Genomic DNA, 27,775 nt, shown 5'->3' with positions numbered 1-27,775 from the left:
GTGTACACGGTGCCTCTGTATCCAGTGTTACAGTGTACACGGTGCCTCTGTATCCAGTGATAGAGTGTACACGGTGTCTCTGTATCCAGTGTTACAATGTACACGGTGTCTCTGTATCCAGTGTTACAATGTACACGGTGTCTCTATGTGGGGGTGAACAATGCCTTGTTGGTGCCCACGTGCATTGGCTCTACGCTCCGCCTGATGCAGCCACACACGAAGGTGGCCATCAGGGTGAGGGCGACGTTGGGCACTCATTTACACCCTTTGTCTGCCGACTTGTGCATTGTGGCCCGTCGCACCCGGTCCATCCTCGACCCCCAGATGAACTGGAAGACGACCCGGGTGATCCCTGTGGAGGAGGAGGGAGGGACAGGCCACACTCGCGCCAAGTACAGCAGCCCCGAGAGCACCTCACACCTGATGACCAGATCTTTTCCCATTATAGAGACAATAGAAAATAGACAATAGGTGCAGGAGTAGGCCATTCGGCCGTTCGAGCCAGCACCGCCATTCAATGTGATCATGGCTGATCATCCCCAATCAGTACCCCGTTCCTGCCTTCTCCCTACATTCCCTGACTCCGCTATTTTTAAGAGCCCTATCTAGCTCTCTCTTGAGAGCATCCAGAGAACCTGCCTCCACCGCCCTCTGAGGCAGAGAATTCCACAGACTCACCACTCTCTGTGAGAAAAAGTGTTTCCCCGTCTCCGTTCAAAATGGCTTACTCCTTATTCTTAAACTGTGGCCCCTGTTTCTCGACTCCCCCAACATCGGGAACATTACAATTACAATTACAATTACAATTCAATTTATTGTCATTTGGACCCCTTGAGGTCCAAACGAAATGCCGTTTCTGCAGCCATACATTACAAACAAATAGACCCAAGACACAACATAATTTACATAAACATCCATCACATTGCTGTGATGGAAGGCCAAAAAAACTTCTCTCTCCACTGCACTCTCCCCCCCCGATGTCAGAGTCAAAGTCAAAGCCCCCGGCGGGCGATGGCGATTGTCCCGTGGCCATTAAAGCCACGCCGGGTAATGCAAGGTCGCGCACCGGGTCTTGGTGTTAGAGCCCCCGGCGTGCGCTCGCAGAGACCCGCGGCCATTCCAAGCCGCGCGGGGCAATGGTGTAAGGCCCCGCTCCAGGAGCTCTTCAACCCCGCAACTCGGGCGGGAGAAGTTGCCGCTGCGGAAGCCCCGAAAAGCGGGCTCCCTCCAGGGACCCGCGGGCTCCCGGTGCCGCCGCCCGCCAAACCCGCAGTTGCAGCCACCGAATCTCCGGGGTCGGGCCGCAGCAGCGTCCACCACAGCTACACCCGCTCTGGACTCGGCCAGCTCCGCGACGGTGAGGTGAGTAGTCAGCACCACAGCCCCCGGTCTTCCTGTTGGAGGCCGCTCCTCGTTGCAGCCCCAACGACAACGGAGACCCGACAAAGAAAAGGTCGGGTCTCCCGTGCAGGGAGAGATTTAAAAGTTACCCCCAACCCCCCCACACACATACCCCAACAAAAATAACAAAAACTACATAAAAACATAGACATAAAATAATAAAAACGCAGACGGACTGCAGAGGCCGCTGCAGACGAGAGTCGCGCCGCCTACCGGATGTTTCCTGCCTCTAGCGTGTCCAAACCCTTAACAATCTTATATGTTTCAATGAGATCCCTTCTCATCCTTCTAAACTCCAGAGTGTACAAGCCCAGCTGCTCCATTCTCTCAGCATATGACAGTCCTGCCATCCCGGGAATTAACTTTGTAAACCTCCACTGCACTCCTTCAATAGCAAGAATGTCCTTCCTCAAATTAGGGGACCAAAACTGCACACAATACTCCAGGTGTGGTCTCACTAGGGCTCTGTACAACTGCAGAAGGGAGAGGGAGATGCAGAGAGGTGCAGAGAGGGAGTGTTGCTCCACAGCTCCAGCTTCTTCCCCAACTTGGCTATCCGCTCCAGCTAATTCTTGTCACAAGCGTCAGCTCCCCCGAACCAGATCCCCAGCACCTTCAAGAAGTCAGGCTTGATGGTGATGGGGATGGAAGATCGGTCGAGCCAGTTGCCAAAGAGCATGGCCTCGCTCTTCCTGCGGTTCACCCTGGCTCCCGTGGCCGACTCAAACTGGTCGCAGACGCTGATCAATCTGCGGACCGACCCTGGATCCGAGCAGAAGATGGCGACATCATCCATGTACAGGGAGGTTTTGACCTGAGTGCCCCCACTATCTGGCAATGTCACTGCTCACTGCTCATCCTTCCTGATCGACTCGGCAAAAGGCTCCATACAACAGCCAATTGGTGGCCGATTAGGAAAAGGGGAGATGCAACGAGACCTGGGTGTCATGGTACACCAGTCATTGAAAGCAAGCAGGCATTCAGGTGCAGCAGGCAGTAAAGAAAGCGAATGGTATGTTAGCATTCATAGCAAAAGGATTTGAGTATAGGAGCAGGGAGGTTCTACTGCAGTTGTACAGGGTCTTGGTGAGACCACACCTGGAGTATTGCGTACAGTTTTGGTCTCCAAATCTGAGGAAAGACATTCTTGCCATAGAGGGAGTACAGAGAAGGTTCACCAGACTGATTCCTGGGATGTCAGGACTTTTATATGAAGAAAGACTGGATAGACTCGGCTTGTACTCGCTAGATTTTAGAAGATTAAGGGGGTATCTTATAGAAACGTACAAAATTCTTAAGGGGTTGGACAGGCTAGATGCAGGAAGATTGTTCCCGATGTTGGGGAAGTCCAGGACAAGGGGGTCACAGTTTAAGGATAAAGGGGAAATCCTTTAGGACCAAGATGAGAAAAACATTTTTCACACAGAGAGTGGTGAATCTCTGGAACTCTCTGCCACAGAAGGTAGCTGAGGCCAGTTCATTGGCTATATTTAAGAGGGAGTTAGATGTGGCCCTTGTGGCTAAAGGTATCAGGGGGTATGGAGAGAAGGCAGGTACAGGATACTGAGTTGGATGATCAGCCATGATCATATTGAATGGCGGTGCAGGCTCGAAGGGCCGAATGGCCTACTCCTGCACCTATTTTCTATGTTTCTATGTAACAGATGAACAAGACTGGGGAGAGAGGGCAATCCTGCCTGACTTCTAGATGGAGTCCAGATGAAGTCAATGGTGGGGAGTCAGGTCTGGTCTGTGTCATGAACTGGGGCTGTGTAAGTCCTTTATTTATTAACTCAAGTACTAACACAGACACGGAAGACCTTTGATCTGCCTGCAACAGTGTGGCTGACATATTCACTGGTGCCAGGGGGATCTCCAGGGCTGAGGAGACATGACCACGTTCGACAACCTGCTAGAAGAAGCCGGAAGCTTCGGGCCCTTCCAGAAGACAATCTTCCTGCTGTTGTGCATCTGTTCGTCCATGTTCTCCCCCCTGTACGTGGGGATTGTGTTTCTGGCCGTCACACCCGAGCACTGGTGCCGCAGCCCCGGGGCGTCTGAGCTGAGGGCCAGCTGCGGATGGTCGCAGGAGCAGGAGCGCAACTACACCGTGCCGCCCGCTGACAGCCGCTGCCGCCGCTACGATGTGCAGTGGGAGTGGACGGCAGCCGGCCGCTGTGACAGCCCCCTCTCCTTCCTGCCCAACGCCTCGACTATGCTGCCCCTCACCTCCTGCCACGACGGCTGGGTGTTCGAGGAGGGCTCGCACCCCAGCATCGTCACCGAGGTAAGGCTGCAGGGCGGCGGGGACCCTGCTGGTGCAAGCCAAGAGAATGCATGCTACCATGCATGCACCTGGCCGTCCTGTGCATGCACAGCGATACTCTGGTGCACGGAGATCCATCCTCCTCATTATTAGGAAATCCAGATTAGGATTTTGGTCTCCTAATCTGAGGAAGGACATTCTTGCCATAGAGGGAGTACAGAGAAGGTTCACCAGTGATTCCTGGGATGGCAGGACTTTCATATGAAGAAAGACTGGATAGACTCAGTACTCGTTAGAATTTAGAAGATTGTGGGGGGATCTTATAGAAACTTACAAAATTCGCAAGGGGTTGGACAGGCTAGATGCAGGAAGATTGTTCCCGATGTTGGGGAAGTCCAGGACAAGGGGTCACAGTTTAAGGATAAAGGGGAAATCTTTTAGGACGGAGATGAGAAAAACATTTTTTACACAGAGAGTGGTGAATCTCTGGAATTCTCTGCCACAGAAGGTAGTTGAGGCCAGTTCATTGGCTATATTTAAGAGGGAGTTAGATGTGGCCCTTGTGGCTAAAGGGATCAGGGGGTATGGAGAGAAGGCAGGTACTGGATAATGAGTTGGATGATCAGCCATGGTCATATTGAATGGCGGTGCAGGCTCAAAGGACCGAATGGCCTACTCCTGCACCTATTTTCTATGTTTCTATGTTTCTATCCTTGCACAAGCTAGGGTACTGATCAATTCATCTCTACCCCATTGTCTCGAGGTCCCAGCTTGTAACCACTTGCAAAATTTAATGGGCTCCTTGGGGCGCAGGAGGCTGAGGGGTGACCTTATAGATGTGTATAGAATCACAAGGAGAATAGATAGGGTGAATGCATAGTCTTTTCTTCCAGAGTTGGGAAATCAAGAATCAGAGGACATAGTTTTAAGGTGAGAGGGGAAAGATTATATAGAAACCTGAAGAGCAACTTTTCACACAGAGGGTGGAGATATAATAACGAGCTGCCAGAGGAGGCAAGTACTATAACAACATTGGAAAGACTCGTGGACAGGTAAATCGATAGGAACGTTTTAGAGGGATATGGGCCAAATGCGGTCAAATGGTTCTCACCTGAAACTTATATAGTGAAGTTCTTGATTCCCTACTCTGGTTAAAAGACCAGAGCATTCACACTATCTATGAATGGGGCTGAGAGGGAAATAGTCATCAGCCATGGTTGAATGGCGGAGTAGACTTGATTGGCTGAATGGACTAATTCTGTTCCCAGTCTTATGGTCTATTCCCCTCATGATCTTAGACACCTTTATAAGATCATCCGTCAGCCTCCTGCTCTCTAAGGAATAAAGTCCTAGCCTGTGCAACTTCTTGTTATAGCTCAGCACCTCAAGTCCTGGCAACATTCATATAAATATCCTCTACTTGTTTTTATAAACATTCATTTATATTAAATAAATTAATACAGCACAGACTTTGGTTTTACACTCTTATGGCTACTTTGTTTTAATTTTTGGGGATTATTGACAATTACATATTTATCTGTGTGTTATTGTGATAACGGGCCTGTTAAGATGGAGCGAATAACGTTTTTTTTGTTCCATTGCTGGTGCACGTGAGAAATAAACACTCTTTACTCTCTTGAAGTCGCCAAATTTAGTCTGGATCCTCCTCTAAGCTCTAGACCAGCCCAACACAGGGGCAGGTATAAAAGTGCAATTATTCAGCAGGTATGTCAGCATCTGAGGAGAAAGAAGCTGAGGGGTGACCTTATAGAGGTGTATAAAATCATGAGGGGGATTGATGCGGCAGATTTGTTCCTGCCATCATTTTTGTTAAAAGTAGACCTGACAGAAAGTGGAGGAAATTCTATATTTGGGGACATAGAAACATAGAAAATAGGTGCAGGAGTAGGCCATTCGGCCCTTCGAGCCTGCACCACCTTTCAATATGATCATGGCTGTCTACTGGTCAAGGTTTAGATTTAGATAGACACAAAAAGCTGAAGTAACTCAGTGGGCCAGGCAGCATCTCTGAAGAGAAGGAACGGGTGACGTTTCAGGCCGAGACCCTTTAGATTTATTATGGTCACGAGTACCGAAGTGCAGTCACAAGCTTTGTTTTGTGTGTTATCAAATCGGATCAGATAACAGTATACATAAAAACAATCAAGCTAAACTCAAGCACATTAGATAAAGGGGAAGATACAGAGTGCAGAATATAGTTCTCAACATTGTCGTGCATCAGTTCCAGAGACAAAGTCCAATTTCCGCATGGGGTAGAGATGAATCGGAACAGTATCCTAGCCTATGGAAGAACCGTTCGGAAGCCTGAAAACTGGGGAAGAAGCTGATCCTGCGTCTAGTGTTAATCCTAAAAAGAATTTGATAAATTAAACTTCAATGAAGAGTTTTGGTTCGGTGGTGTTGAGAATGTGACCCAAAGCCATTATCTAGGACAGAGTCTGTTAAGTTTTTTCAAGAAAAGTAGAATATTAACACTCAGAAACTGGAAAGAGTGCAAAGAAGGATGTGGTCAGGACTCGAGGACAAACAGAATCAAGCTTAACAATAATTAAGCAATTTTGATTACTATGTTATAGGAAGGATGTCATTAAGCTGGGAAGAGTGCCAAGAATATTTGCAAGGATGTTGCCAAGGCACGAAGGCCTGAATGTTGGGCAGGAGGGGACTTTATTCCTCGGAGCACAGAAGGCTGAGGGATGATGTTAGAGAAGTGTATAAATTCATGAGAGAAATAGATAATAATAATAATAATGGATGGGATTTATATAGCGCCTTTCTAATACTCAAGGCGCTTTACATCGCATTATTCATTCACTCCTCTGTCACACTCGGTGGTGGTAAGCTACTTCTGTAGCCACAGCTGCCCTGGGGTAGACTGACGGAAGCGTGGCTGCCAATCTGCGCCTACGGCCCCTCCGACCACCACCAATCACTCACACACATTCACACACAGGCAAAGGTGGGTGAAGTGTCTTGCCCAAGGACACAACGACAGTATGCACTCCAAGCGGGATTCGAACCGGCTACCTTCCGGTTGCCAGCCGAACACTTAGCCCATTGTGCCATCTGTCGTCCCAAATAGATAGGGTGAGAATTAAAAACAAGAGGACATAGGTTTAAGGTGAGAGGGGCTAGATTTAATATGAAACTGGGGGACAACATTTTCATGTAGAGGGTGGTGGATATATAGAACGAGCTGCCAAGCAGTTGAGGCAGGGACTGTAACGTTTAAAAGGCATTTGGACAGGTACATTGATGGGAAAAGTTTAGAAGGGTATGGGCCAAATATGGGCAGGTGGGACTAGCTTAGATGGGGCATGAACGAGTTGGGCCGAAGGGCCTATTTCCGTGTTGTAAGACTCTGTGTGCGAACGAGAACGTGCAGAATATTAACGTTATGTTGTTGTGTTTATCTACTCCATGGGTTGTACAGTTCGGACTTGTGTGTGCAAATGCCTGGAAGGTGGATCTAGCCCAAGCTTGCCTGAATCTGGGATTTATGATTGGAACAATATTCTTAGGTTTTGCAGCAGACATGTACGTATCAATCTCATCGGCATAAAATGGACTGTGATATTCAACAGTGTGTGTCTATTTTAAATAGCACCGTTTCCCTTTATTTCTTGTAGATATGGTAGGAAGCTCAGCTTCATGATTTCTAACCTTGCGACCTCGGTGGCAGGAGTGGCCGTAGCTTTTGCTCCAAATTACATTTGGTTTATCATCCTCCGCACCCTGCAAGGACTATTCAGCAAGGGAGGTTGGCTTGGTGGCTATGTCTTGAGTAAGCTTCTCCTTTCTCTCTCTGGTGTTGAGTACTTAACAATGTAGTTACATCCCGACACTGGTCAAAACCAGACAGTGGATCTGAAAGATGTCTGTTAACTTGGGTATAGGTTGCAGCGAGGCGCATGTACGCAGAGACCAGGTCTTCAGAGAGCTCTAGGCCACTTCTTGTGAGCACTGTTTTTTTTGTAGACAAGAAGGTGCTGGTGAACATATTTTATTATGCCTTGCTGTTAGTGTCTATGGCAGATTGTCGTTAAGCTGCTTAAACTGCTTAAGAGCCTGACTGCAGTCCTATTTCCTCCCTGGGAGAAAGGTTCTGACCATCTATCCTAGCTATGCCTCTCATAAGTTTGTATATTCTATCAAGCTTCCCCTCAGCTTCCGACGTTCCAGAGAAAACAATACAATTTTGTCCAATCTCTCCTTCTAGTTAATACCCCCTTAATCCAGGCATCATTCTTCCAAACTTCCTCTACATCCTCTTCAGAAACTCCACATCCTTCCTGTAATGGAACTGCGTGCAATAATCGAAATGCAGCCTAACCAAAGTGCTTTAAATCTGCAACATTTCTTCATGACTCTTATACTCAATGCCCCAACTGATGAAGGCAAGCATACCATATGCCTTCTTTACCACTCTATCTACTTGCGTGCCACTTTCATGGAGTTATGGACCCGGATCCCAAGATCCCTCTGTAGGGGGGAAGGGGGGGGGGGGGGGTGGGAGGGGGGGATGGGGGGGGGGGGGGGGGGGGGGGGGTGGAGGGGTGGAGGGGGGGATGTGGGGGGGTTGATGGAGGGGAAATGAGAGGAGACCTGGTGTATCTTGCTGTGGGAATGTTTGGTGCAGGAAGTTGCCTTTGAAGATCCTGAAATATGTTTATTTTCACCCAACCTTTAGTTTCTGAAATGGTTGGACTGGAGCACAGACGAACAGTGGGGATTGCAATCCAGATGTGTTTCAGCTTTGGGATGATGTTCCTTTCTGCAATCGCTTACTTTGTTCCCTCCTGGAGGAACCTGCAACTGGTGACCACTGTCCCGAACTTCGTATTCCTGGTCTACTATTGGTAAAGTCCATCATTACTGCTCGGTTGTGCGTGCGAGTCAGTGTTGTGGAGGCAACACACAGCTGTTTGGTAATCACAGATACGTACGAGGTGTTGCATTTTGGGAAGGCAAACCAGGGCAGGACCAACACAGTGAATGGCAGGGCAGGGCACTGGGGAGTGTTGCAGAGCAGAGGGATTTAGGAGTGCAGGTACATAGTTCCTTGAAAGTGGCATCACAGGTAGATAGGGTGGTCAAGAAGACTTTCAGCATATTGGCATGTATTAGTGTGAGTATAGAAGTTGGGAGGTTATTTCTCAGATGTACAACAGGTTGATGAGGCCACATTTGGAATTGTGTTCAGTTTCGGGCATACTGCTACAGGCAGAATGCCATTCAAGTGCAAGGAGTGTAGTGAAAATTTACGAGTTAAATTTACCAGGTAGATAGGGTAGTCATCATGTCAATAGGGTAGTCAAGAAGGCATCCAGCACATTGGCCTTCATCAGTCAGAGTATTGAGTATAGAAGATAGACACAAAAAGCTGCAGTAACTCAGCAGGACAGGCAACATCTCTGGAGAGAAGGAATGGGTGATGTTTCGGGTCGAGACCCTTCTTCAGGCTGGTTAGAGATAATGGAAACGAGAGATATAGATGGTGATGTGGAGAGATAAAGATCAATGAATGAAAGATATGCAAAATATAACCATGATAAAGTAAACGGGCCATTGTTAGCAGTTTGTCGGGTGAAAATGAGAAGCTAGTGCGACTTGGGTGGGGGAGGGTAGAGCGAAGGAAATGCCGGGGCTACCTGAAGTGAGAGAAATCAATATCATACCACATAAGCTGCCCAAGCGAAATATGAGATGCTGCTCCTCCAATTTGTGTTTAGCCTCATTCTGACATAGAGGAACAGCATCTCAGGGTGAATGCAGAGTTTTATCTTTTATCCAGAGTTGGGGAATCAAGAACCAGAGGACATATATTTAAGATCAGTTGGAAAAGATTTAAGAGGAACTGAGGGGCAACTTTTTTACACAGAGGGAGGTGGGTATAGGGGACGAGCTGCCGGAAGAGGGAGTTGTGCAGATACAATAACAACATTTAAAACACATTTTGACAGGTACATGGATAGGAAAGATTTAGAGGGATGTGGGCCAAACACAGGCAAATGAGACTAGCTTAGGAGGGACATCTTTGTTGGCATGGATGAGATGGGCCGATGGGCCTGCTTCTGAGCTGTATGACTCTATGACTATATAACACAGGCTGCTGCCAGAGTCTCCCCGGTGGTTACTGTCGAGGAAGAGGAGAGAAGAGGCTGTCAGTATTCTGCAGAAGATTGCGAAGAAGAACAAGAAGAGCTTCTCGATGAATATTGAGGTGACCGGCATCACCGTTGTCCACACCTTACATCACTTTTTACACACTTGGTCCAGACTTGGACTGGGGTCAAATCCATGGGTACCTGCAGCTTATTACAATGGTTCAATGGGATGGAGGAGAGGATCGGTGTTGGTGAGGGGGTTGGGAACTCACCTTCCATAGCCACACCCATAGGAGGGCCGAGGTCGGTTGTGGGAGGTACCCTGGGGCACGGAGGCTACACGGTGACCATTTGTGGTGAGGGGATGCCGTGTTTGCGGGTCAGTGTCCGGGTGGAGGTGCCAGAGGAGTGGGTTGCCGGAGACCATACAGCAACCTGGGGCTGAATTGGATCAGGAGCCGCTCCAAGAGGCCGAGCGCATGGATTAGACGTGGCCTGCAGCAGCAGCACGGAGCAGTGGAGCAGCTGTGGAGGACATTGACAACAACACCTCGCCAGGTCGATCCTTGCAACTCTGACCCAATATCAGCGCCAGGGCAACGGGCCTTTCCTGCCAAGTTAAGATTACACATTTGGACTTTTATTACACAAATGGTGCCGAAAACGCAGCGACTCTTGCCTACTGCCTCGGTGTAAACCATGATTCTCACACTCTGTACGTAAATATGATTGTGCTTCTGAATAGTAAAGGTTTTATTGAATTGTATGCAAAAAAGGAATTTATTGTTACATAGGTACTTGTGATAATAAAATACCATTGGACCATCATTGTCAAATGTACCTCGGTATAGTGACATTATTTTTTGCATACAATTCAATACAATTCTTACTATACGTAGGCTCAATCATTATCAAGTACAAGAATGTAAGAGAGTAGATTACATTGAGGCAGTGCTCAAGAGTTGCCAATTTTCTGGCACCATTTTGTACCCTTCAATTTCAAAGTACTGAAAAATATTGAATCGTAACCTGGCCATAAAGGGCTGTGGTCATGGCAGCGGCACTGGGTCGGAGTTGTAATGGTCGGCAATGTTATTGATGTCCTCCCAAGCTGCACCACCGCTCTGTGCCACTGCAGGCCGCGTCCGATCCGCATGCTCGACTGAACTCTGTGGGGCCTCCAGCGGCGTCTGATTAAAGTGATTCCCTGGCTGTTGCATGGCCTCCAGCGGCCCACTCCATGGACGCATTCACCCACGAATGTGCCGTCCACTCGCCTCCTGCAGCCGACCTCGGAATCACCAGATCACCACCGAGGATGCAGCAGGTTAGCCCCCAGCCTCCTCATTGGCATCGATCCTCTCCTCTGTCCGTCACCACTCTTGAAGGCCCAGAGGGTCGTAAGACTTTGCCCTGAGCATCAAGCTACTTGGCAAAAAAATTTAGAGCACATGGGGTCAGGGTGATACCTTGACATAGATTGAGGATTGGATCCCAAACAGAAGGTGATTAGATGGGTGATTTTGATTAGCGAGGCTCACACTCATGGAGTTTGCGTGACACTGGAGCTGAGATTCCACCTCCACACAATCTATATCAATGATATGAAAATGGGGACCAGATGTAACTTAGCCACATTTAAAGCATCATACAGCACGGAAACAGGACCTTTGCCCATGCCGACCAAGATACCCTATCTACACTAGTCCAATTTGCCCACCTTTGGCCCATGTCCTTCTAAACCTTTCCTATCCATGTAGCTGTCCAAATGTCTATTCAAGGTTGTTATTTACCTACCTCAACTACCTCCTCTGGCAGCTCAAAGAGTGGAGTCAGTGGAAGATGTGGAAAAATTGAGTGTCCACTTTAGTTGGAACAAAATAGAAAAGTTTGATTTATTGTAGTGGTACTAGATTGGGGAATGACATCGTCGAATCATAGAGAGATACAGTACAAAACGGGTCCTTTAACCCACCCTGACCATCGACCACCCATTGACACTGGAACATAGAACAGTACAGCACAGGAACAGGCTCTTCAGCCCTCAATGTCCATGCGATCATGATGCTGAGTTAAACTAATCTCCTCTGCCTGCAAGTCATCTATTCTCTGCAAACACATGTGTCTATCTAAAAGCCTCTAAAACCTATAATACTACATCACCATATTAATTTTAGATTGATCCCTTGTTCTTAGTTTAGTTTAGTTTAGTTTAATTTACTTGAGTTTAGTTCAGAGATACAGCTGGAAATATGCTCTTCAGCCCACTGAGTCCACGATGACCAGCGATCACCATTCACACGTGTTCTATCCTGCACACTCGGGACAATTTACAGAAGCCAATTAACCTACAAACCTGCATGTCTTTGGAATGTGCGAGGAAACTGGAGCACCGGGAAAAAACCCGCGCGGTCAGAATGGAGAACGTCCAAGCTCCGCAGAGACAGCATCCGTGGTCACGGTGGAACCCAGGTCTCTGGTGCTATAAGGCAGCAACTACCACTGCACCACTGTGCCGCCCTACATTCTCCCCATATTCCCACCGTTACCCTCCAGATTCCACGACTCACCATCACACCAGGGGCAATTTATAGAAGCCAATTCACTTACAAACCCACATGTCTTTGTGATGTGGGAGGAAACCGAAGCGCCCAGTGGAAACACATACGGTGACAGGGAGAATGAGAATGGGAACTTGCTCCATCTGACATCACCACCACATGTACTCTCCTGGGTTGTGATGATCACCAGAAGCAGGGACGTGGGTTCCTGACCACAATCAAAGGCACTAACAACAGACTGTATCCCTGCTCCTGCAAGGAATGCAACACATGATCGTGATGCCACTGTAAGTCTAGACCAAAGTGCCAAGTTGAGGCAATTCTGAGAACTTGCTAATCCCATCTGTCTGGTGAGGCACAAGGAACTGCAGATGCTGGAATCTTGAGCAAAGCACAAAGTGCTGGGGAAACTCAGTGGGTCTGGCATCTGTGGAGGGAATGGACAGACGACATTTAGGGTCATGACCCTTCTTCAGACTGATGAGTCTGTCTTGAGAGTTCTTTTTCAAAACCAGTCATTATTAGATGACACAAGGAACAGCAGATGCTGGTTTACAAAAAGAAATAAAGTGTTGCAGTAACTCAGCGGGCCAGGCAGCATCTCTGGAAGAGATTGCAGGGACTACCTTGGCCAGCATAAACAAGTTGGACCAAAGGGCCTGTCTCTGTGCTGTATGAGTCTACATAGAAAGATCTAACCAATTGTACATCAGTCTGAAGAAGGGTCCTGACACAAAACGACGCCTATTCATGTCTTCCAGGGACGGCACAGTGGTGAAGCGGCACAGCTACTGCACCGGAGACCTGGGTTCAATCCTGACGACGGGTGCTGTCTGTACAGAGTTGTTCTCCCTGTGACCATGTGGGTTTTCTTCAGGCTCTCTGGTTTCCTCATAAACTCTAAAGATATGCATGTTTGTAAGTTAATTGGCTTCGATATAATTGTACCTTGTCTCTAATGGGCGGCACGGACTTGGTGGGCCGAAGGCCCTGTTTCCGAGCTGTTTCTCTAAACTAAGCTAAAGATGATGCCTGACCCGCTGAGTTACTCCAGCACTTTGTATTATTATTTTAATTGTCGTATCCTGAAACTATTCATTGACATGGCAGAAGCACATAATAATAGCTCTAAGTTACGGCTTATGGTTTGAATTGGTGTCAATCCTATGGAACAGTTAACTAATCCAAAGGTGACCTCCCAAGACACTTGATCATTTTGGGATTCTCTTTACGGCAGGCAGTCCACATCGACAATTCCGAGGATGAGTTAAGGAGTCCCTCGATCACAGACCTGGTGAGAACGCCTCAGATAAGGAAGCATACTCTGATCCTGATGTACAACTGGTGAGATCTTTTTACACAGAGTTATACAACACAAAAAACAGGTCCTTCAGCCCAACTTGTCCAAGCCGACCAAGAGCCCCATCTAAGCTAGTCTCATTTGTCCACATTTGACCTTTCAGCACACAATGTTCATACTGAACATGATGCCAGGTTAAACTAATCTCATCTGCATGCCCGAGATCCATATCCCTCCATTCCCTGCATATTCTCCTCCCCCGCCCACTCCCCTTCCCCCTCTCTCCCTCCCTCCCTCTGGCTTTACATTTCATATAATAGTAGAGCACAAGAACAGGTCCTTCGGCCCACAATGTCTGTGCTAGACATGATGCCAGCCCATCTCTTATCTGTCTGCACCTGATCCATATCCCTCCATTCATTGCATTTCCATATGTCTAACCAAAAGTCCCCAGAAACGCACAATTGTACTTGCTTCCACCACCACCACCACTGGAAGTGCGTTCCAGGCATCCACCACCCTTTGTGCAACACACTTGCCCTGCACATCCCCTTTAAACTTTGTCCCTCTCAACTTAAAGCTATGCCCTCCAGTCGTAGATTTTTTCCCATCCTGGGTAAAAAGCTTCTGACTGCTGACCCGATCTATGTCCCTCATAATTTTTTATACTTCTATCAGGTCTCCCTGAAAGCTCTGGCATTCCAGAGAAAACAATCCAAATCTGTTTAACGTCTCTCTGTAGCTAATAGCCCCTAATCCTGGTATCATTGCGGTAGCTCCTCTTCTCTTCTTATCTGACCCTTATTTTCACTTCTAGCCTTTGTCACTTACTCCACACATCTGCCAATCACCCCACCCCCCCCCCCCCCCCCGCCCCCCCGCCCTTCCTCTCCTGCATCTTTTTTGCATATCTTTCATTCATTGTTCTTTATCTCTCTACATCATCTTCTATATCGCTCGTTTCCCTTTCCCGTGACTTTCAGTCTGAAGAAGGGTCTCGTCACCCATACCTTCTCTCCGGAGATGCTGCCGGTCCCGCTGAGTTACTCCAGCTTTTTGTGTCTATCTTCAGTTTCAAGATTCAAGAGTGTTTTATTGTCATATGTCCCAGATAGAACAATGAGATTCTTACTTGCAGCAGCACAACAGAATATGTGAACATAGTACGTTGTAAACAATGTTATAAACGAGAGAAAATAAAAAGTTTAGTGTGTATATATACACATACTCACATGTACATACACATATATATATATAAATACTGTATATATACACATACACGCACACATACGTACACACAAAAAACAATCGATAGTAGTATAATAATAATAATAATAATAATAATAATTATTATTATTATTATTATTATTATTATTATTATTATTATTATTATTATGATAATAATAGTCTATTGTAGTTCTGAGATTATTTGAGGTTGTAGTGTTTTATAGCCTGATGGCTGTAGGGAAGAAGCTGTTCTTGAACCTGGACATTACAGTTTTCAGGCCCCTGTACCTTCTTCCTGATGGCAGGGGTGAAATGAGTGTGTGGCCAGGATGGTGTGGGCCACACACTCATTGGTTTAAACCAGTGTCTGCAGTTCCTTCCTCCACTTATCACTTGCCAGGCTTTGTCCCACCCCCACCTCCCTTTTCTAGCTTTCTTCCCCCCTACTCCATCAGTCTGAAGAGGATCCTGACCCGAAACATGTCTGTCCATTCCCTCCACAGATGCTGCCAGACCCACTGAGTTCCTCCAGTTGCTTGAGATTCCAGCATCCGCAGTTTCTTGTGTCTGCTTGCTTACCTTGTCATTCTTCCACTGTCCTGCATACATTATTCCATTGAGTGAATTATGAACGTGAAATCCATGTCTCTCCAGCACTTAGTTTAGTTTAGTTTAGTTTAATTTAGTTTAGTTTAGTTTAGAGATACAGCGCGGAAACAGGCCCTTCAGCGCCGACCAGCGATCCCCGCACAGGGAGAACGTGCAAACTCCACACACACAGACAGCACCCAAGGTCAGGAATGAACCCCGGTCTCTGGCGCTGTGAGGCAGCAACTCTACCACTGCGCCACTGTGCCGTCATTTAGATTAGTTTATTCTTGTCACCCGTACCGAGGTCAGTGAAAAGCTTTGGTTCCATGCTACCCAGTTAAAGAAACGACTATACATGATTACAATTAAGCTGGCCACAGTGTACAGATAAAGGATAAAGGGTACAACATTTAGTGCAAGTTATAATCCGATTAAAGATATTTCAAAGGTCTCCAGTGAGGTAGACAGGAGGTGAAGATTTCAGCTTTTGCAGTTCTTATTGTCTCTCCTAATTGCAAAGCTCCTTCCCTTTCAGGTTTGTCAGTGCCATAGTGTACCTCGGCCTGGTCTTGCGTTTGGGCATTATAGATGGGAACATCTACCTCAACTTCTTCATCTCGGGACTTATTGAGATCCCTTCAGCCGTCATCATCCTGCTGCTCATCGATCGAGTGGGCCGTCGCTGGCCCTTTGCAGCGGGCAACCTGTTGGCGGGGGTCACCTGCCTGGTGACCGTCCTCATCCCTGATGGTGAGTCACGGGTCACCCACTGCGACTCTCACACCCGCTGGTTTATGATTGCCACCTGCACCGAGCTACAGTGAAAAGCTTTGTATCGCATGCTATCCAATCAAGTCAGATCAAACTATACATAAATACAATTAAGGACAATAGGTAGAGCAAAGGGGAAGATACAGATTGCAGAATATGGTTCTCAGCATTGTAGAGCAGTTCCATAGACAAACTCCAATGTCTGCAATGGGGTAGAGGTGAATTGGACAGAACCTTCGCTAATGGAGACCTCAGAAGCGTAATAATGGAGGGGAAGAAGCTGTTCGTGAGTCTGGTGGTATGCGCTTTCAAACTTCTGTACCTTCTGCCAGGTGGGAGCGCGGAAAAGAAGGAAAGACCGGGGTGGGACAAGTCTTTGATTTTGTTGGCTACTTTCCCAAGACTGCGTGGAGTATAGATGGAGTCAATGGCGGGGAGTCCGATCTGTGTGATGGACTGGGCTACATCCACAACTCTCTGCATTTTCTTGCAAGCTGTGATGCAACAAGTGTGATTTCTACAGTGCAGCTGTAAAATTTTGTAAGAGTCATTGGGGACGTAACAAATTTCCTCAGTCTTCTGAGGGAGTAGAGTCGTTAGTGATGATTGGGGCATGCTTCCTGCAGAGGTTATTGTCGTGACACCATATTACTAAGTTCTCTATTTCAGTCCTGTACTCCGTCTTGTCATTGTCTGTGATCCAGCCCACCACAATGTGTAAACAGCAGGAGAATGGGGTTAGTAGGGAAAGATAGATCAGCCATGATTGAGTGACGGAGTAGACTTGATGGGCCGAATGGCCTAATTCTACTCCTATCACATGATCTTATGATCTACCTCCTAGTGTGTTTGGCAGAAGGAAGAGATGTTTGGCAGTGTTTACTGTTAGTGTAGAGTAAAATAGTTAGCATTGCAACATGTGCAGGAAGGAACTACAGATGCTGGTTTAAACTGAAGATAGACACAAAAAGCTGAACTAACTCGGCGGGACAGGCAGCATCTCTGGAGAGAAGGAATGGATGACATTTCGGGTCGAGACCCTTCTTCAGACTGGTTAGGGATAAGGGAAATGAGAGATATAGACATTGATGTGGAGAGCTTAAAGAACAATTAATGAAAGATATGCAAAAAAGTAACGTTGATAAAGGAAACAGGCCATTGTTAGCTGTTTGTTGGGTGGAAATGAGAAGTTAGTGCGACTTGGATGGGGAGGGATAGAGAGAAAGGGAATGCTGGGGCTATCAATATTCATACCCCTGGGTTGTAAGCTGCCCAAGAGAAATATGAGATGCTGTTCCTCCAATTAGCATTTAGCCTCAATCTGACAATGGAGGTGACTGAGGGCAGAAAGGTGGTGGATTATGCGTTGTATGCGACAGCTGATGGGGTGGAAGCTAAGACTAGGGGGACTCTGTCTCTGTTGCGACTATGGGGATGGTGAGCAAGGGCGGAGCTGCGGGGTACCGAGGATACATGAACGAGGCCCTCACCTATGATGGGAGAGGGGGACCCCCGTTCCTTAAAGAATGAGGACATCTCGGATGTTCTAGTATGGAACACCTCATCTTGGGCGCAGATGCAGTGTAGACGGAGGAATTGGGAGTGTAGTCAAGATAGTTGTGGGAGTTAATAGTCTATTTCTTGTGATGGAGAGGGTGAGATCAAGAAAGGGGAGGGAGGTGTTGGAGATAGTCCAAGTAAATTTGAGTGCAGGATGAAAATTGGTGGTGAAGTTGAAGAAGTCCATGAGTTCTGCATGGGTGCAGGAGGTAGCACCGATGCAGTCATCAATGTAACGGAGATTCGGGGATAGGACCAGTGTACGCCTGGAACAGGAATTGGTCAGCATACCCTACAAAGAGGCGGGCATAGCTGTGGCCCATGTGGGTGCCCATAGCTACGCCTTGGACTTGGAGGAAGTGGGAGAAGTCAAAGGAGAAGTTGTTGAGGGTGAGGACGAGCTCGGCTAGGCGGAGTAGAGTGTTAGTAAAGTGGAAATTGGATGGTTCTGCGATTGAGGCATTGCATCTTCTCTAGGTTACTGCTATGTGGGCAAATGTTTTGTGTTGGGGGCAGTCTTGGGTGAAATGGGACACAGGATTTCTTAAATCATACAGACATTCCCAAATAACCTGTCCGTATACCCCGCCTTCTAATCCTGTACCTGGTGAGTGCTTCTTTTAAAAATGTGCAACAGAAGTTCGCAAGATCCTTGTTTAGTTTAGATGTAGCATGAAACAGGCCCTTCAGCCCACCGACCATCGCCACCTGTTCACACTGATTCTATGTTATCTCACTTTCTCATTCACTCTCTACACACTACGGGCAATTTACAGATTGCCAATTAACCTACAAACCTGCATGTTTTTGGCATGTGGGAGGAAACCAGGGAACCCAGAGGAAACTCACGTGGTCACAGGGAGAATGTATAAACTACACACAGACAGCACCCAAGGTCAGGATTGAACCCAAGTCTCTGACGCTGTAAGGCAGCAGCTGCAGTGTTTCGCTCCCCATGAGATAATGTGATTGATTGAGGCCGTTTTCAGTCTGAAGATCTTGGCCAACTGATGGCGGTGATGCCACAGCCGTGTGGTGGTGAAGGAAGCACAGACAGGATGGAAAGACATCACAGCTGGAAAGCACGGCAGTAAGCCACAGCTGGGAAGGCACTGGAGCCTATAATGGTGCAGCGGCAGCTCACAGCTGGATAGTTCTGCACCATTCCTTATCTAAAAAGCAATGCGTCATGCCACAGTCAAATGGCCCTGCCCCACGCCATAGCTGGATAGAACAGCCAGGTGTGTTAGGTGGAGCAGACTCTGATATGACACATCTGTTTGCTCACTGGACCCACCCAGGCCACAAGCCCAGTATCCACTTCCCATAAAATCAATACCTTGGAATCATGACATGCATGGTCCTACATTCTGGAATTGATTTTAATCCACCTCATACGTACCATCCAGTGAATCATGGAACCTGCACATTTCCCCAAGTACAGAAACAAAGACACACAGTGCTGGAGTAACTCAGCGGGTCAGACGGTATCTCTGGAGAACATGGATAGGTGGCTTTTCGGGTTGGGACCCTTCTTCAGATTTGGGGGGGGGGGGGGGGGGGAGCTGGAAGAGAGGAGAGGCTGGACAAAGCCTGGTTTACCCAGGGCTTGATAGCTGCTTACACTCAGCAGCTGGATATTGGAAGTGCCAGAGCTTGACAAACAGCCCCACCTACTGGTAACTTCAGGCCAACATAGACACAAAATTGCCAGAACAGCTCCGTGGATTAGGCAGCATCTTGGAGACCATGGATAGATGACATCTCAGGTTGGGACCCTTCTTCAGTCTCGACCCAAAACATCACCTATACATAATAATAATAATGGATGGGATTTATATAGCGCCTTTCTAATACTCAAGGCGCTTTACATCGCATTATTCATTCACTCCTCAGTCACACTCGGTGGAGGTAAGCTACTTCTGTAGCCACAGCTGCCCTGGGGCAGACTGACGGAAGCGTGGCTGCCAATCTGCGCCTACGGCCCCTCCGACCACCACCAATCACTCACACACATTCACACACAGGCAAAGGTGGGTGAAGTGTCTTGCCCAAGGACACAACGACAGTATGCACTCCAAGCAGGATTCGAACCGGCTACCTTCCGGTTGCCAGCCGAACACTTAGCCCATTCCGTCATCTGTCGTCCCTAAATACATGTTCTCCAGAGATGTGCCTGAGCTGCTGAGTTACTCCAGCGCTGGGCAACTTCAGGTCAATTTATGCAGACAAAAGAAGGCTTTGGGAGAATGGATGAAGCTCTAGACAAATGAAACTTTTCCTTTCAATCTTTGTAAATTTACATAACAAATACTTGTAAATGAACAGATCTAAATACCTATTAATTTATTGCATATAAGAAGGATGTGGAGGGTTTGGAGAGGGTGTAAAAGATGTTTGCCAGTAGGATGCGTGGATTAGGGTATTAGCTACAAGGAGAAATTGGGCAGAGTAGGATTGTTTTCTCTGGAACAACTCTGGAGGCTGAAGGAAGGCCTGATAGAGGTATATTCAATTATGAGAGGCATAGATAGGGTAGACAGTCGGAACAATTCTCCCAGGGTAGAAATGTCAAAGACTAGAGGGCATAGCTTTTAGATCATGGGGACAAAGTTTAAAGGAGATGTGTGGGGCAAGATTTTTACAAGTAGTGAGTGCCTGGAGCATGTTGTCAGGGGTCGTGGTGGAGGCAGATATGATAGTGGTGTTTAAGAGGCTTTTAGATATGCACAGGGATATACAGGGAATGAAGAGATATGGGTTATGTGCAGGAAGAGGTGATGGGTTATCATGTTTAGCACGGACATCGTGGGCCAAAGGGCCTGATCCTGTAGAGTAGTATGTTTCAAATAACTCAAAAAAAGGCTTTTTCCTCAATAAAATTAAAATGATGCTCAAAAAATATGAATTGATAAAATAATAACTTGATTTCCCATATAATTTTAAATAACGTGAAAATCAAAATGTTCAATTTTGTTTGAGAAAATACTTTATCTTTTGCAAATTGTACATTAACCTATTTCTAATTCAGATTTCTTCTGGCTGAAAACAATAATCACATCTTTGGGCAAACTTGGAATTACGATAGCCTTTTTAATGGTCTGTTTTGTAAATACTGAATTGTACCCAACATTTTTAAGGTAAGTGAATTTACAAATTGCAATAGCTGACTTTCGGCATATCTGTTCAGCTGCAATCAAAAGGCATTGAGTTCTAATGCCCAACAGCTTGCTATGATTCAGTTATCTCAATCTCTTTACCACCTTTTTATTCCAAACATGAACTCTATTCAGATTAAACAATATATCCAAAAACAAAAACTGCAAAAACTCTTCATACATTCTCAGTGTCTATATATTAATTACCGTCACACTCAGTAGTATTCGCAACTATCATTAAACAAAATACACTTGCCACTCATGTGGGCCATGGAGTGATATCCCTTCCCTTGTTTTGCAGGGTGTTCCCACCGTACTCTGCCCCCCTTTACTACTTAGAGAAGTGCAGAACAGAAAGATAATGAGTGTAGAGTTAATTGCATTTAAAGATTGAGTATTTCCATTCACCGTACCAGAAGTAAAAACAAAGAATTGCAGATGCTGGTTAATACACAAAAGGACACAAAGTGCTGGAGTAGCTCAGCAGGTCTGGCAGCATCTCCGGAGGTTTAAGGAATGGTCTCAACCCAAAATGTCACCTATCCATGTTCTCCAGAGATGCTGCCCGACCTGCTGAACACTTTGTGTCCTTTCTCACCGTACAAGGAGGTTCTTTTGTCCCATTGAGTCTATCGGATCAATTCGATTCCCTGACAAATGTTCCCTGCATCATTTCCCCTAATTCTCGTCAGATTCCCGTGCCCTGTTATGCCGCAGAACTCACCAAGACCAATTAACTCAGCAACCCACCGTGTGTTTCTTCAAGGGCAGTGACACGTGACATAGTCAGAAAGCGAATCTTAGTCATACCACAAAGAAAAAGGCCCTTCAGCTCATCTCGTCCATGCTAACCCAGATGCCCCATTCAAGCTAATCCCAGTGGTGCAGCTGGTAGAGCTGCTGCCTCGCAGTGCCATCAATCTGGATTTAATCTTGACCTTGGGCACTGTCTGTGTGGAGTCTGTACGTTCTCCCTGTGCACATGGATTTACTCCCACATCCCAAAGACATGCGGGTCAGTAGGCTAATTGGCCTCAGTAAATTGCCCCTAGTGTGTAGCGAGTGAATGAGAAAGTGGGATAATATAGAACTAGTGTGAACGGGTGATTGATGGTTGGCGTGGTCTTGGTGGGCCTAGTGCCTGTTTCCATGCTGTATCTCTAAACTCTAACTAAAATATACCCATGAGAGTCCTGATTAATCCTGCAGCAGGCGTTTTGCATTCAAAACACTTTCTAAACAGACGGATTCATTTAACCAGTTGAAACATGTTTTATTCCTTATCCATCACAAATGGACAATTATTATGTTAGTGTTTAGAGTTTAGAGTATCTCTAAACTCTAAATAGCAAATCCAAGCAAGATAACATTTCTGTTGAGAGTCAGTGTGATTATAAAAGGAAATGCTGCTTTTTGACCTACAGAGTAGAATTGGTACATTTTGAGTTCAAATGGTTGTGATATCAAAAGCTTATTTTCTCCAACAGAAACTTTGCTGTTTCGATATGTTCAGCAATGTGTGACTTTGGAGGGATAGTGGCTCCCTTTATCTTGTACAGGCTAGCAGCGCTGTGGACAGAGCTGCCTCTTCTGGTTTTCGGTGAGTAGGCTACTTGCTCTTAACCAATTTGGTACTGGTATCGGTTTATTATTAGCAAAATGATGCCTGGATTAGAGGGCATGAGTTACAGCGAGAGGTGGGACAGACTTGGACTGTTTTCTTTGGAGGTTGCAGGAAGACATGATAGAAATACATAGCCATGAGTGGCACAGCTGGATCAGTGGTAGAACTGCTGCCTTACAGCGCTAGAGACTCAAGTCCGATTCTGACTGTCTGTGTGGAGTTTGCACATTCTCCCTGTGACTGCATGGGTTTTCCCCGGGTGCTCCGTTTTCCTCCCACATTGCAAAGACATGCTTTGAAGGTTAATCGTCCTCTGTAAATTGCCCCTAGTGTGTAGCGAGTAGATGAGAAAGTGTGGCAACATAGAACTAGTGTATGGGTGATCGTCGGTCAACCTGGACTCAATCGGCCGAAGGGGCTGTTCCCACGCTGTATATCTAGAACTAAAAACCATGTAAAAATTGTGAGAGGCATAGATATTGTCGACAGGCAGAACCTTTCTCCCAGGATGGAAAAAATCAAACATTAGAGGGCATGGCTTTAAAATGCGAGGGGCAAAATTTAAAAGAGATGTGCGGGGCATATTTTTTACACAGAGGGTAGTGAGTACCTGGAACGTGTTGCCAAGAGTGGTGGTGGAAGCAGAAATTATAGAGGCATTTAAGAGACTTTTGGATAGGCACATTAATATGCAGGGAATGGAGGGATATGGATTATGCATTTAAGAGATGGTCATGGCATTATGTTAAGCGCAGACATTGTGGGCCAAAGAGCTTGTTCATGTACTTTGCTGTTCTATGTTGTATGTTGTATGTTACGTGTAGCAAGGTATAGTGAAAAGCTTTTGTTTGCATGCTATCCAGTCAGATCCAACCATACACGAGTACAATCAAGCCATACATGTACAACAGGGAGTGCAGAATATAGTTACAGAGAAAAAGTCCAATGTCCATAAAGAGGTAGGTTGGAAGATCAAGACCATACCCAAGCTTACGGAAGGATGTTTCAATAGTCTAATAAATGGTATAGGTTTATTATTGTCACGTGTACCGAGGTACAGTTAAAAGCTTTGTTTTGCATGCTATCCAAGCAGATGAGATATATCATAAATAACTCAAGTATAATAGTTAGAGCAAAGGGGAAGATACAGTGCGGAACATAGTTCTCAGCATTGCCACACATCAGTTCCGTCGACAAAGTCCAATGTACGCAAAGGGGTAGATGTGAATCAGACAGTACCCTAAGCTTATGGAAGGAACGTTCAGAAGCCTGAAAACAGAGGGGAAGAAGCTGTTCCTGAGTCTGGTGGTGCACGCTATCAAGCTTCGAGGATGTTGCTGTGGTGAAACGGAGACACAACAAGGAAAAGGTGAGTGCCTGGAACACACTGCCAGGGCTAGTAGTGGAGGCAGATACGATAGTGAGCTTTAAGAGAGTTTTGGATAGACATGAAGGGAATGGAGGGATATGGATAGCAGATAAGAGTGAGTCTTGGCATCATGTTTTGCACAGCCATTGTTGACCAAAGGGCTTGTTATGGTTTAGTATTGTTTAGAGTACTGGTGAAGCAACAATGCAATGCTTACTGGCTGCAGATTTATAGGGCCACTAATGCAATAACACGCAGATAAATCTACAATAATCAATAATATAATAAATGAATAAGAGTAAAACTAGGTAACCATCACAGTGCAAAACTGAAGTCCATAGTACAATCAAAGACATGGTCCATAGAGGATCATAGAATAGAATGGAATGCCTTTTATTGTCATTCAAACAAACAAAGGTTTCGTTCCCTGCAGTCATAACAGCAACAACAAGAAAACACACAGTTTCACACAAACATCCATCACGGTGAATCTCCAAACACCTCCTCACTGTGATGGGAGGCAAAAGTCTTCTCTCTTCCCTGTTCTTCTCCCACGGTCAGGCAGTCAAATTGCTGCGTTGAGGTGATCGAGGCTCTTGATGTTAAAGCCCCCAGCGGGCGATGGTAAGTCCAGCGGCCGATTAAGCCGCGCCGTGCGATGAAAAGCCCTGCGACGGGCCGATTCAAACCCTGCGATTCGGAGCGGGTGAAGTTGCCATTGTGGGAGCTCCCGAAAATTGGTCTCCTACCAGGGACATGCGGGTTCCCGATGTTAACGTCCACAGGGCCTGCGGCTGAAGCCTCCGAAGCGCCGAAGTCGGGTCGCAGCCGCAGTGCCACCACAGTCTCCGAAGTCAGCCAGCTCCATGATGGTAAGTCCACAGGCTCTGCCACCGGAGCCATCAGATCGATTCCAGTTGGAGGCGGCCAGCTCCACGAAGCAAGGCCCCAGCGAAACGGAGACACAACAAGGAAAAGGTCGCGTCCCCGTTCAAGGAAGAGATTTAAAAACCCCCCCCCACATATACACAACTAAAAATATATCAAAAACATACCCCTAACAAGACAAAAAAACAAAACAAAAAGAGAAACAAAAAACGTACTGCAGGCAGCGCCACCACTTCCTTTTGTGAGATTAGTGTTGTGCAGTGTTGTCACGCCATTTCCTGAGGTTAGTGTTGTGCAGTGTTCAAGAGCCTGATGGGAAGAAGCTGTTCTTGAACTTGGTGTCATACCACTCAGAGAGGCTGGCGGAGAGGCCAGTTTATGTTAGTAAACATGGAAGGGCTCCATAGAGCCATTACTGCTCCAGTGAATGTGATTTGTCAAACTCCAGGCTGTTTCCTTGGACAGCAAATGTAATAATTGATCATCACACGCTGTGTTGCCATTCACTTTCAGGGGTGATCGCTCTGATCGCTGGAGGCCTTGTCTTGTGTTTACCCGAAACCAAGGGGGTCAAATTACCGGAGAGTATCGAAGATGCAGAACTCATGGGACGGTATGTAAACAGGCAGCCTGTGGGAGGCTCTACAAGACTGGGAGCCCATGTGGACCACACACAGTGACCCTTTACCCCAGCACATAGTGGCACAGCACACCAGGGACCCGGGTTCCATCCTGACCTCATGTGCCGTCTGTGTAGAGGTTCAACTTTCACTCTGTGACCTCGTGCCCTCCTCCCCCCTCTGGCTATTCCATTATTGGCCCTGTAAAGCAGCAGCAAGGGAGAATTTAATTGTTCCATTGCCTAGACATGGAACATAGAACAGAACAGCACAAGGACAGGCCATTCAGCCCACAATGTCCAAGCCAAAATGATGTCAAGGCCAACTCTTATCTGCCTAAACATAATCCATATCCCTCCATTCCCATGTGCCTATCCAAAAGCCTCTTAAACACCACCATCCTATCTGCTTCATCCACCACCCCTGGCAGCACGTTCCAGGCACCACCATCCTCAGTGTAAAAATAACGTGCCTTGCAGAACTTTGCCCCTCGTACCTTAAACTCATGCCGTCTAGACTTTGGCTAAGATAGAAAGACTAGACATGTTCACCGTATCCCAGTACCAGGCCATTGCATTACTGCAGTCTTCATACTTGTATTCAAATGCTCTTGCAGTAAATAGAGTTATAGAATCATACATCATGGAAACAGGCCCTTCAGCCCAACTCTACACTCGTCCCATTTATTCTATGTCCCCTTTCATCCAACATTCCTGATCAGTGGGGAATTCCATGACATCTGGTGAACCTTATGCACGCTAACAGGCCCACTGTGCATCCCATACACCAGAGCAGCAAGGCATCACCTGGTTTCTTGCCCTTTAAATACTTTCTTGATTTAATTTAATCAATTCATTTACCTTCCGTCACCATAATTGACTGAAGTGCCTGACTTACCCACGTCTGCCCTCTACTGGACAGTGTTCAAGAAGGAACTGCAGATGCTGGAAGATCGAAGGTACACAAAAATGCTGGAGAAACTCAGCATCTATGGAGCGAAGGAAATAGGCGACGTTTCGGGCCGAACCCCTTCTTCAGACTGATGGGGGGTGGGGGGGAGAAGGAAGGAAAAAGGGAGGAGGAGGAGCCCGAGGGCGGGGGGATGGGAGGAGACAGCTCGAGGGTTAAGGAAGGGGAGGAGACAGCAAGGGCTAGCAAAATTGGGAGAATTCAATGCTCAAGCCACCGGACGCAAGCAACCCAGGCGGAATATGAGGAGCTGTTCCTCCAGTTTCCGGTGTTGCTCACTCTGGCAATGGAGGAGACCCAGGACAGAGAGGTCGGATTGGGAATGGGAGGGGGAGTTGAAGTGCTGAGCCACCGGGAGTTCAGGTAGGTTATTGTGGAATGAGCGGAGGTGTTTGGCGAAATGATCGCCCAACCTCCGCTTAGTCTCACCGATGTAAATCAGCTGACATCTAGAGCAGCGGATGCAGTAGATGAGGTTGGAGGAGATACAGGTGAACCTTTGTCGCACCTGGAACGACTGCTTGGGTCCTTGAATGGAGTCGAGGGGGGAGGTGAAGGGACAGGTGTGCCCGGGGTGGGGGTGGTATGGGAGGGAAGGGAAGAATTGACAAGGGAGTTGCGGATCGAGCGGTCTTTGCGGAAGGCAGACATGGGGGGAGATGGGAAGATGTGGCGAGTGGTGGGGTCACGTTGGAGGTGGCGGAAATGGCGGAGGATTATTTGTTGTATTTGCCGGCTGGTGGGGTGAAAGGTGAGGACCAGAGGGACTCTGCCCTTGTTGCGAGTGCGGGGATGGGGAGAGAGAGCAGTGTTGCGGGGTATGGATGAGACCCTGGTGCGAGCCTCATCTATGGTGGCAGAGGGGAATCCCCGTTCCCTGAAGAGCGAGGACATTTCCGATGCCCTGGTGTGGAACGTCTCATCCTGGGAACAGATGCGGCGTAGGTGGAGGAATTGGGAGTAGAGGATGGAGTCTTTACAGGGGGCAGGGTGGGAAGACATGTAGTCCAGATAGCCATGTGAGTCAGTTGGTTTGTAGTGTATGTCGGTCAGAAGTCTGTCCCCTGCGATGGAGATGGTGAGGTCAAGGAATGGTAGGGAAGTGTCGGAAATGGTCCAGGTGTATTGGAGTGCCGGATGGAAGTTGGTGGTGAAGTGGATGAAGTCAGTCAGTTGTGTGTAGGTGCAGGAGGTGGCCCCAAAGCAGTCGTCAATGTAGCGGAGGTAGAGGTCGGGGATGGGGCCCTGGTAAGTATTGAACAAGGATTGTTCAACGTACCGGACAAAGAGGCAGGCGTAGCTGGGGCCCATGCGTGTGCCCATAGCTACGCCTTGTGTTTGG

The 27,775-nt window shown here is 47.2% G+C and overlaps 1 protein-coding gene across 1 annotated transcript in view; it reads left to right on the top strand.

Moving 5' to 3' along the window:
* Window positions 1–3,246: 3,246 nt before the first annotated feature.
* LOC116976151 (solute carrier family 22 member 2-like) overlaps window positions 3,247–27,775 on the top strand; it is a 34,246-nt gene continuing 9,717 nt past the window's right edge. Inside the window, exons 1-10 of the mRNA XM_033025759.1 lie at window positions 3,247–3,688; window positions 7,122–7,225; window positions 7,318–7,472; window positions 8,379–8,547; window positions 9,797–9,911; window positions 13,594–13,700; window positions 16,010–16,224; window positions 20,837–20,945; window positions 22,451–22,563; window positions 25,358–25,457. Of these exons, the coding sequence (XP_032881650.1) occupies window positions 3,293–3,688; window positions 7,122–7,225; window positions 7,318–7,472; window positions 8,379–8,547; window positions 9,797–9,911; window positions 13,594–13,700; window positions 16,010–16,224; window positions 20,837–20,945; window positions 22,451–22,563; window positions 25,358–25,457 (1,583 nt within the window). The 5' untranslated portion in view covers window positions 3,247–3,292. The remainder of the gene's footprint in view (window positions 3,689–7,121; window positions 7,226–7,317; window positions 7,473–8,378; window positions 8,548–9,796; window positions 9,912–13,593; window positions 13,701–16,009; window positions 16,225–20,836; window positions 20,946–22,450; window positions 22,564–25,357; window positions 25,458–27,775) is intronic.

Source organism: Amblyraja radiata, chromosome 8, assembly GCF_010909765.2.
Source record: "Amblyraja radiata isolate CabotCenter1 chromosome 8, sAmbRad1.1.pri, whole genome shotgun sequence".
Lineage (NCBI taxonomy): Eukaryota > Metazoa > Chordata > Chondrichthyes > Rajiformes > Rajidae > Amblyraja > Amblyraja radiata.
This window is presented reverse-complemented; position numbering and strand designations above follow the sequence as displayed.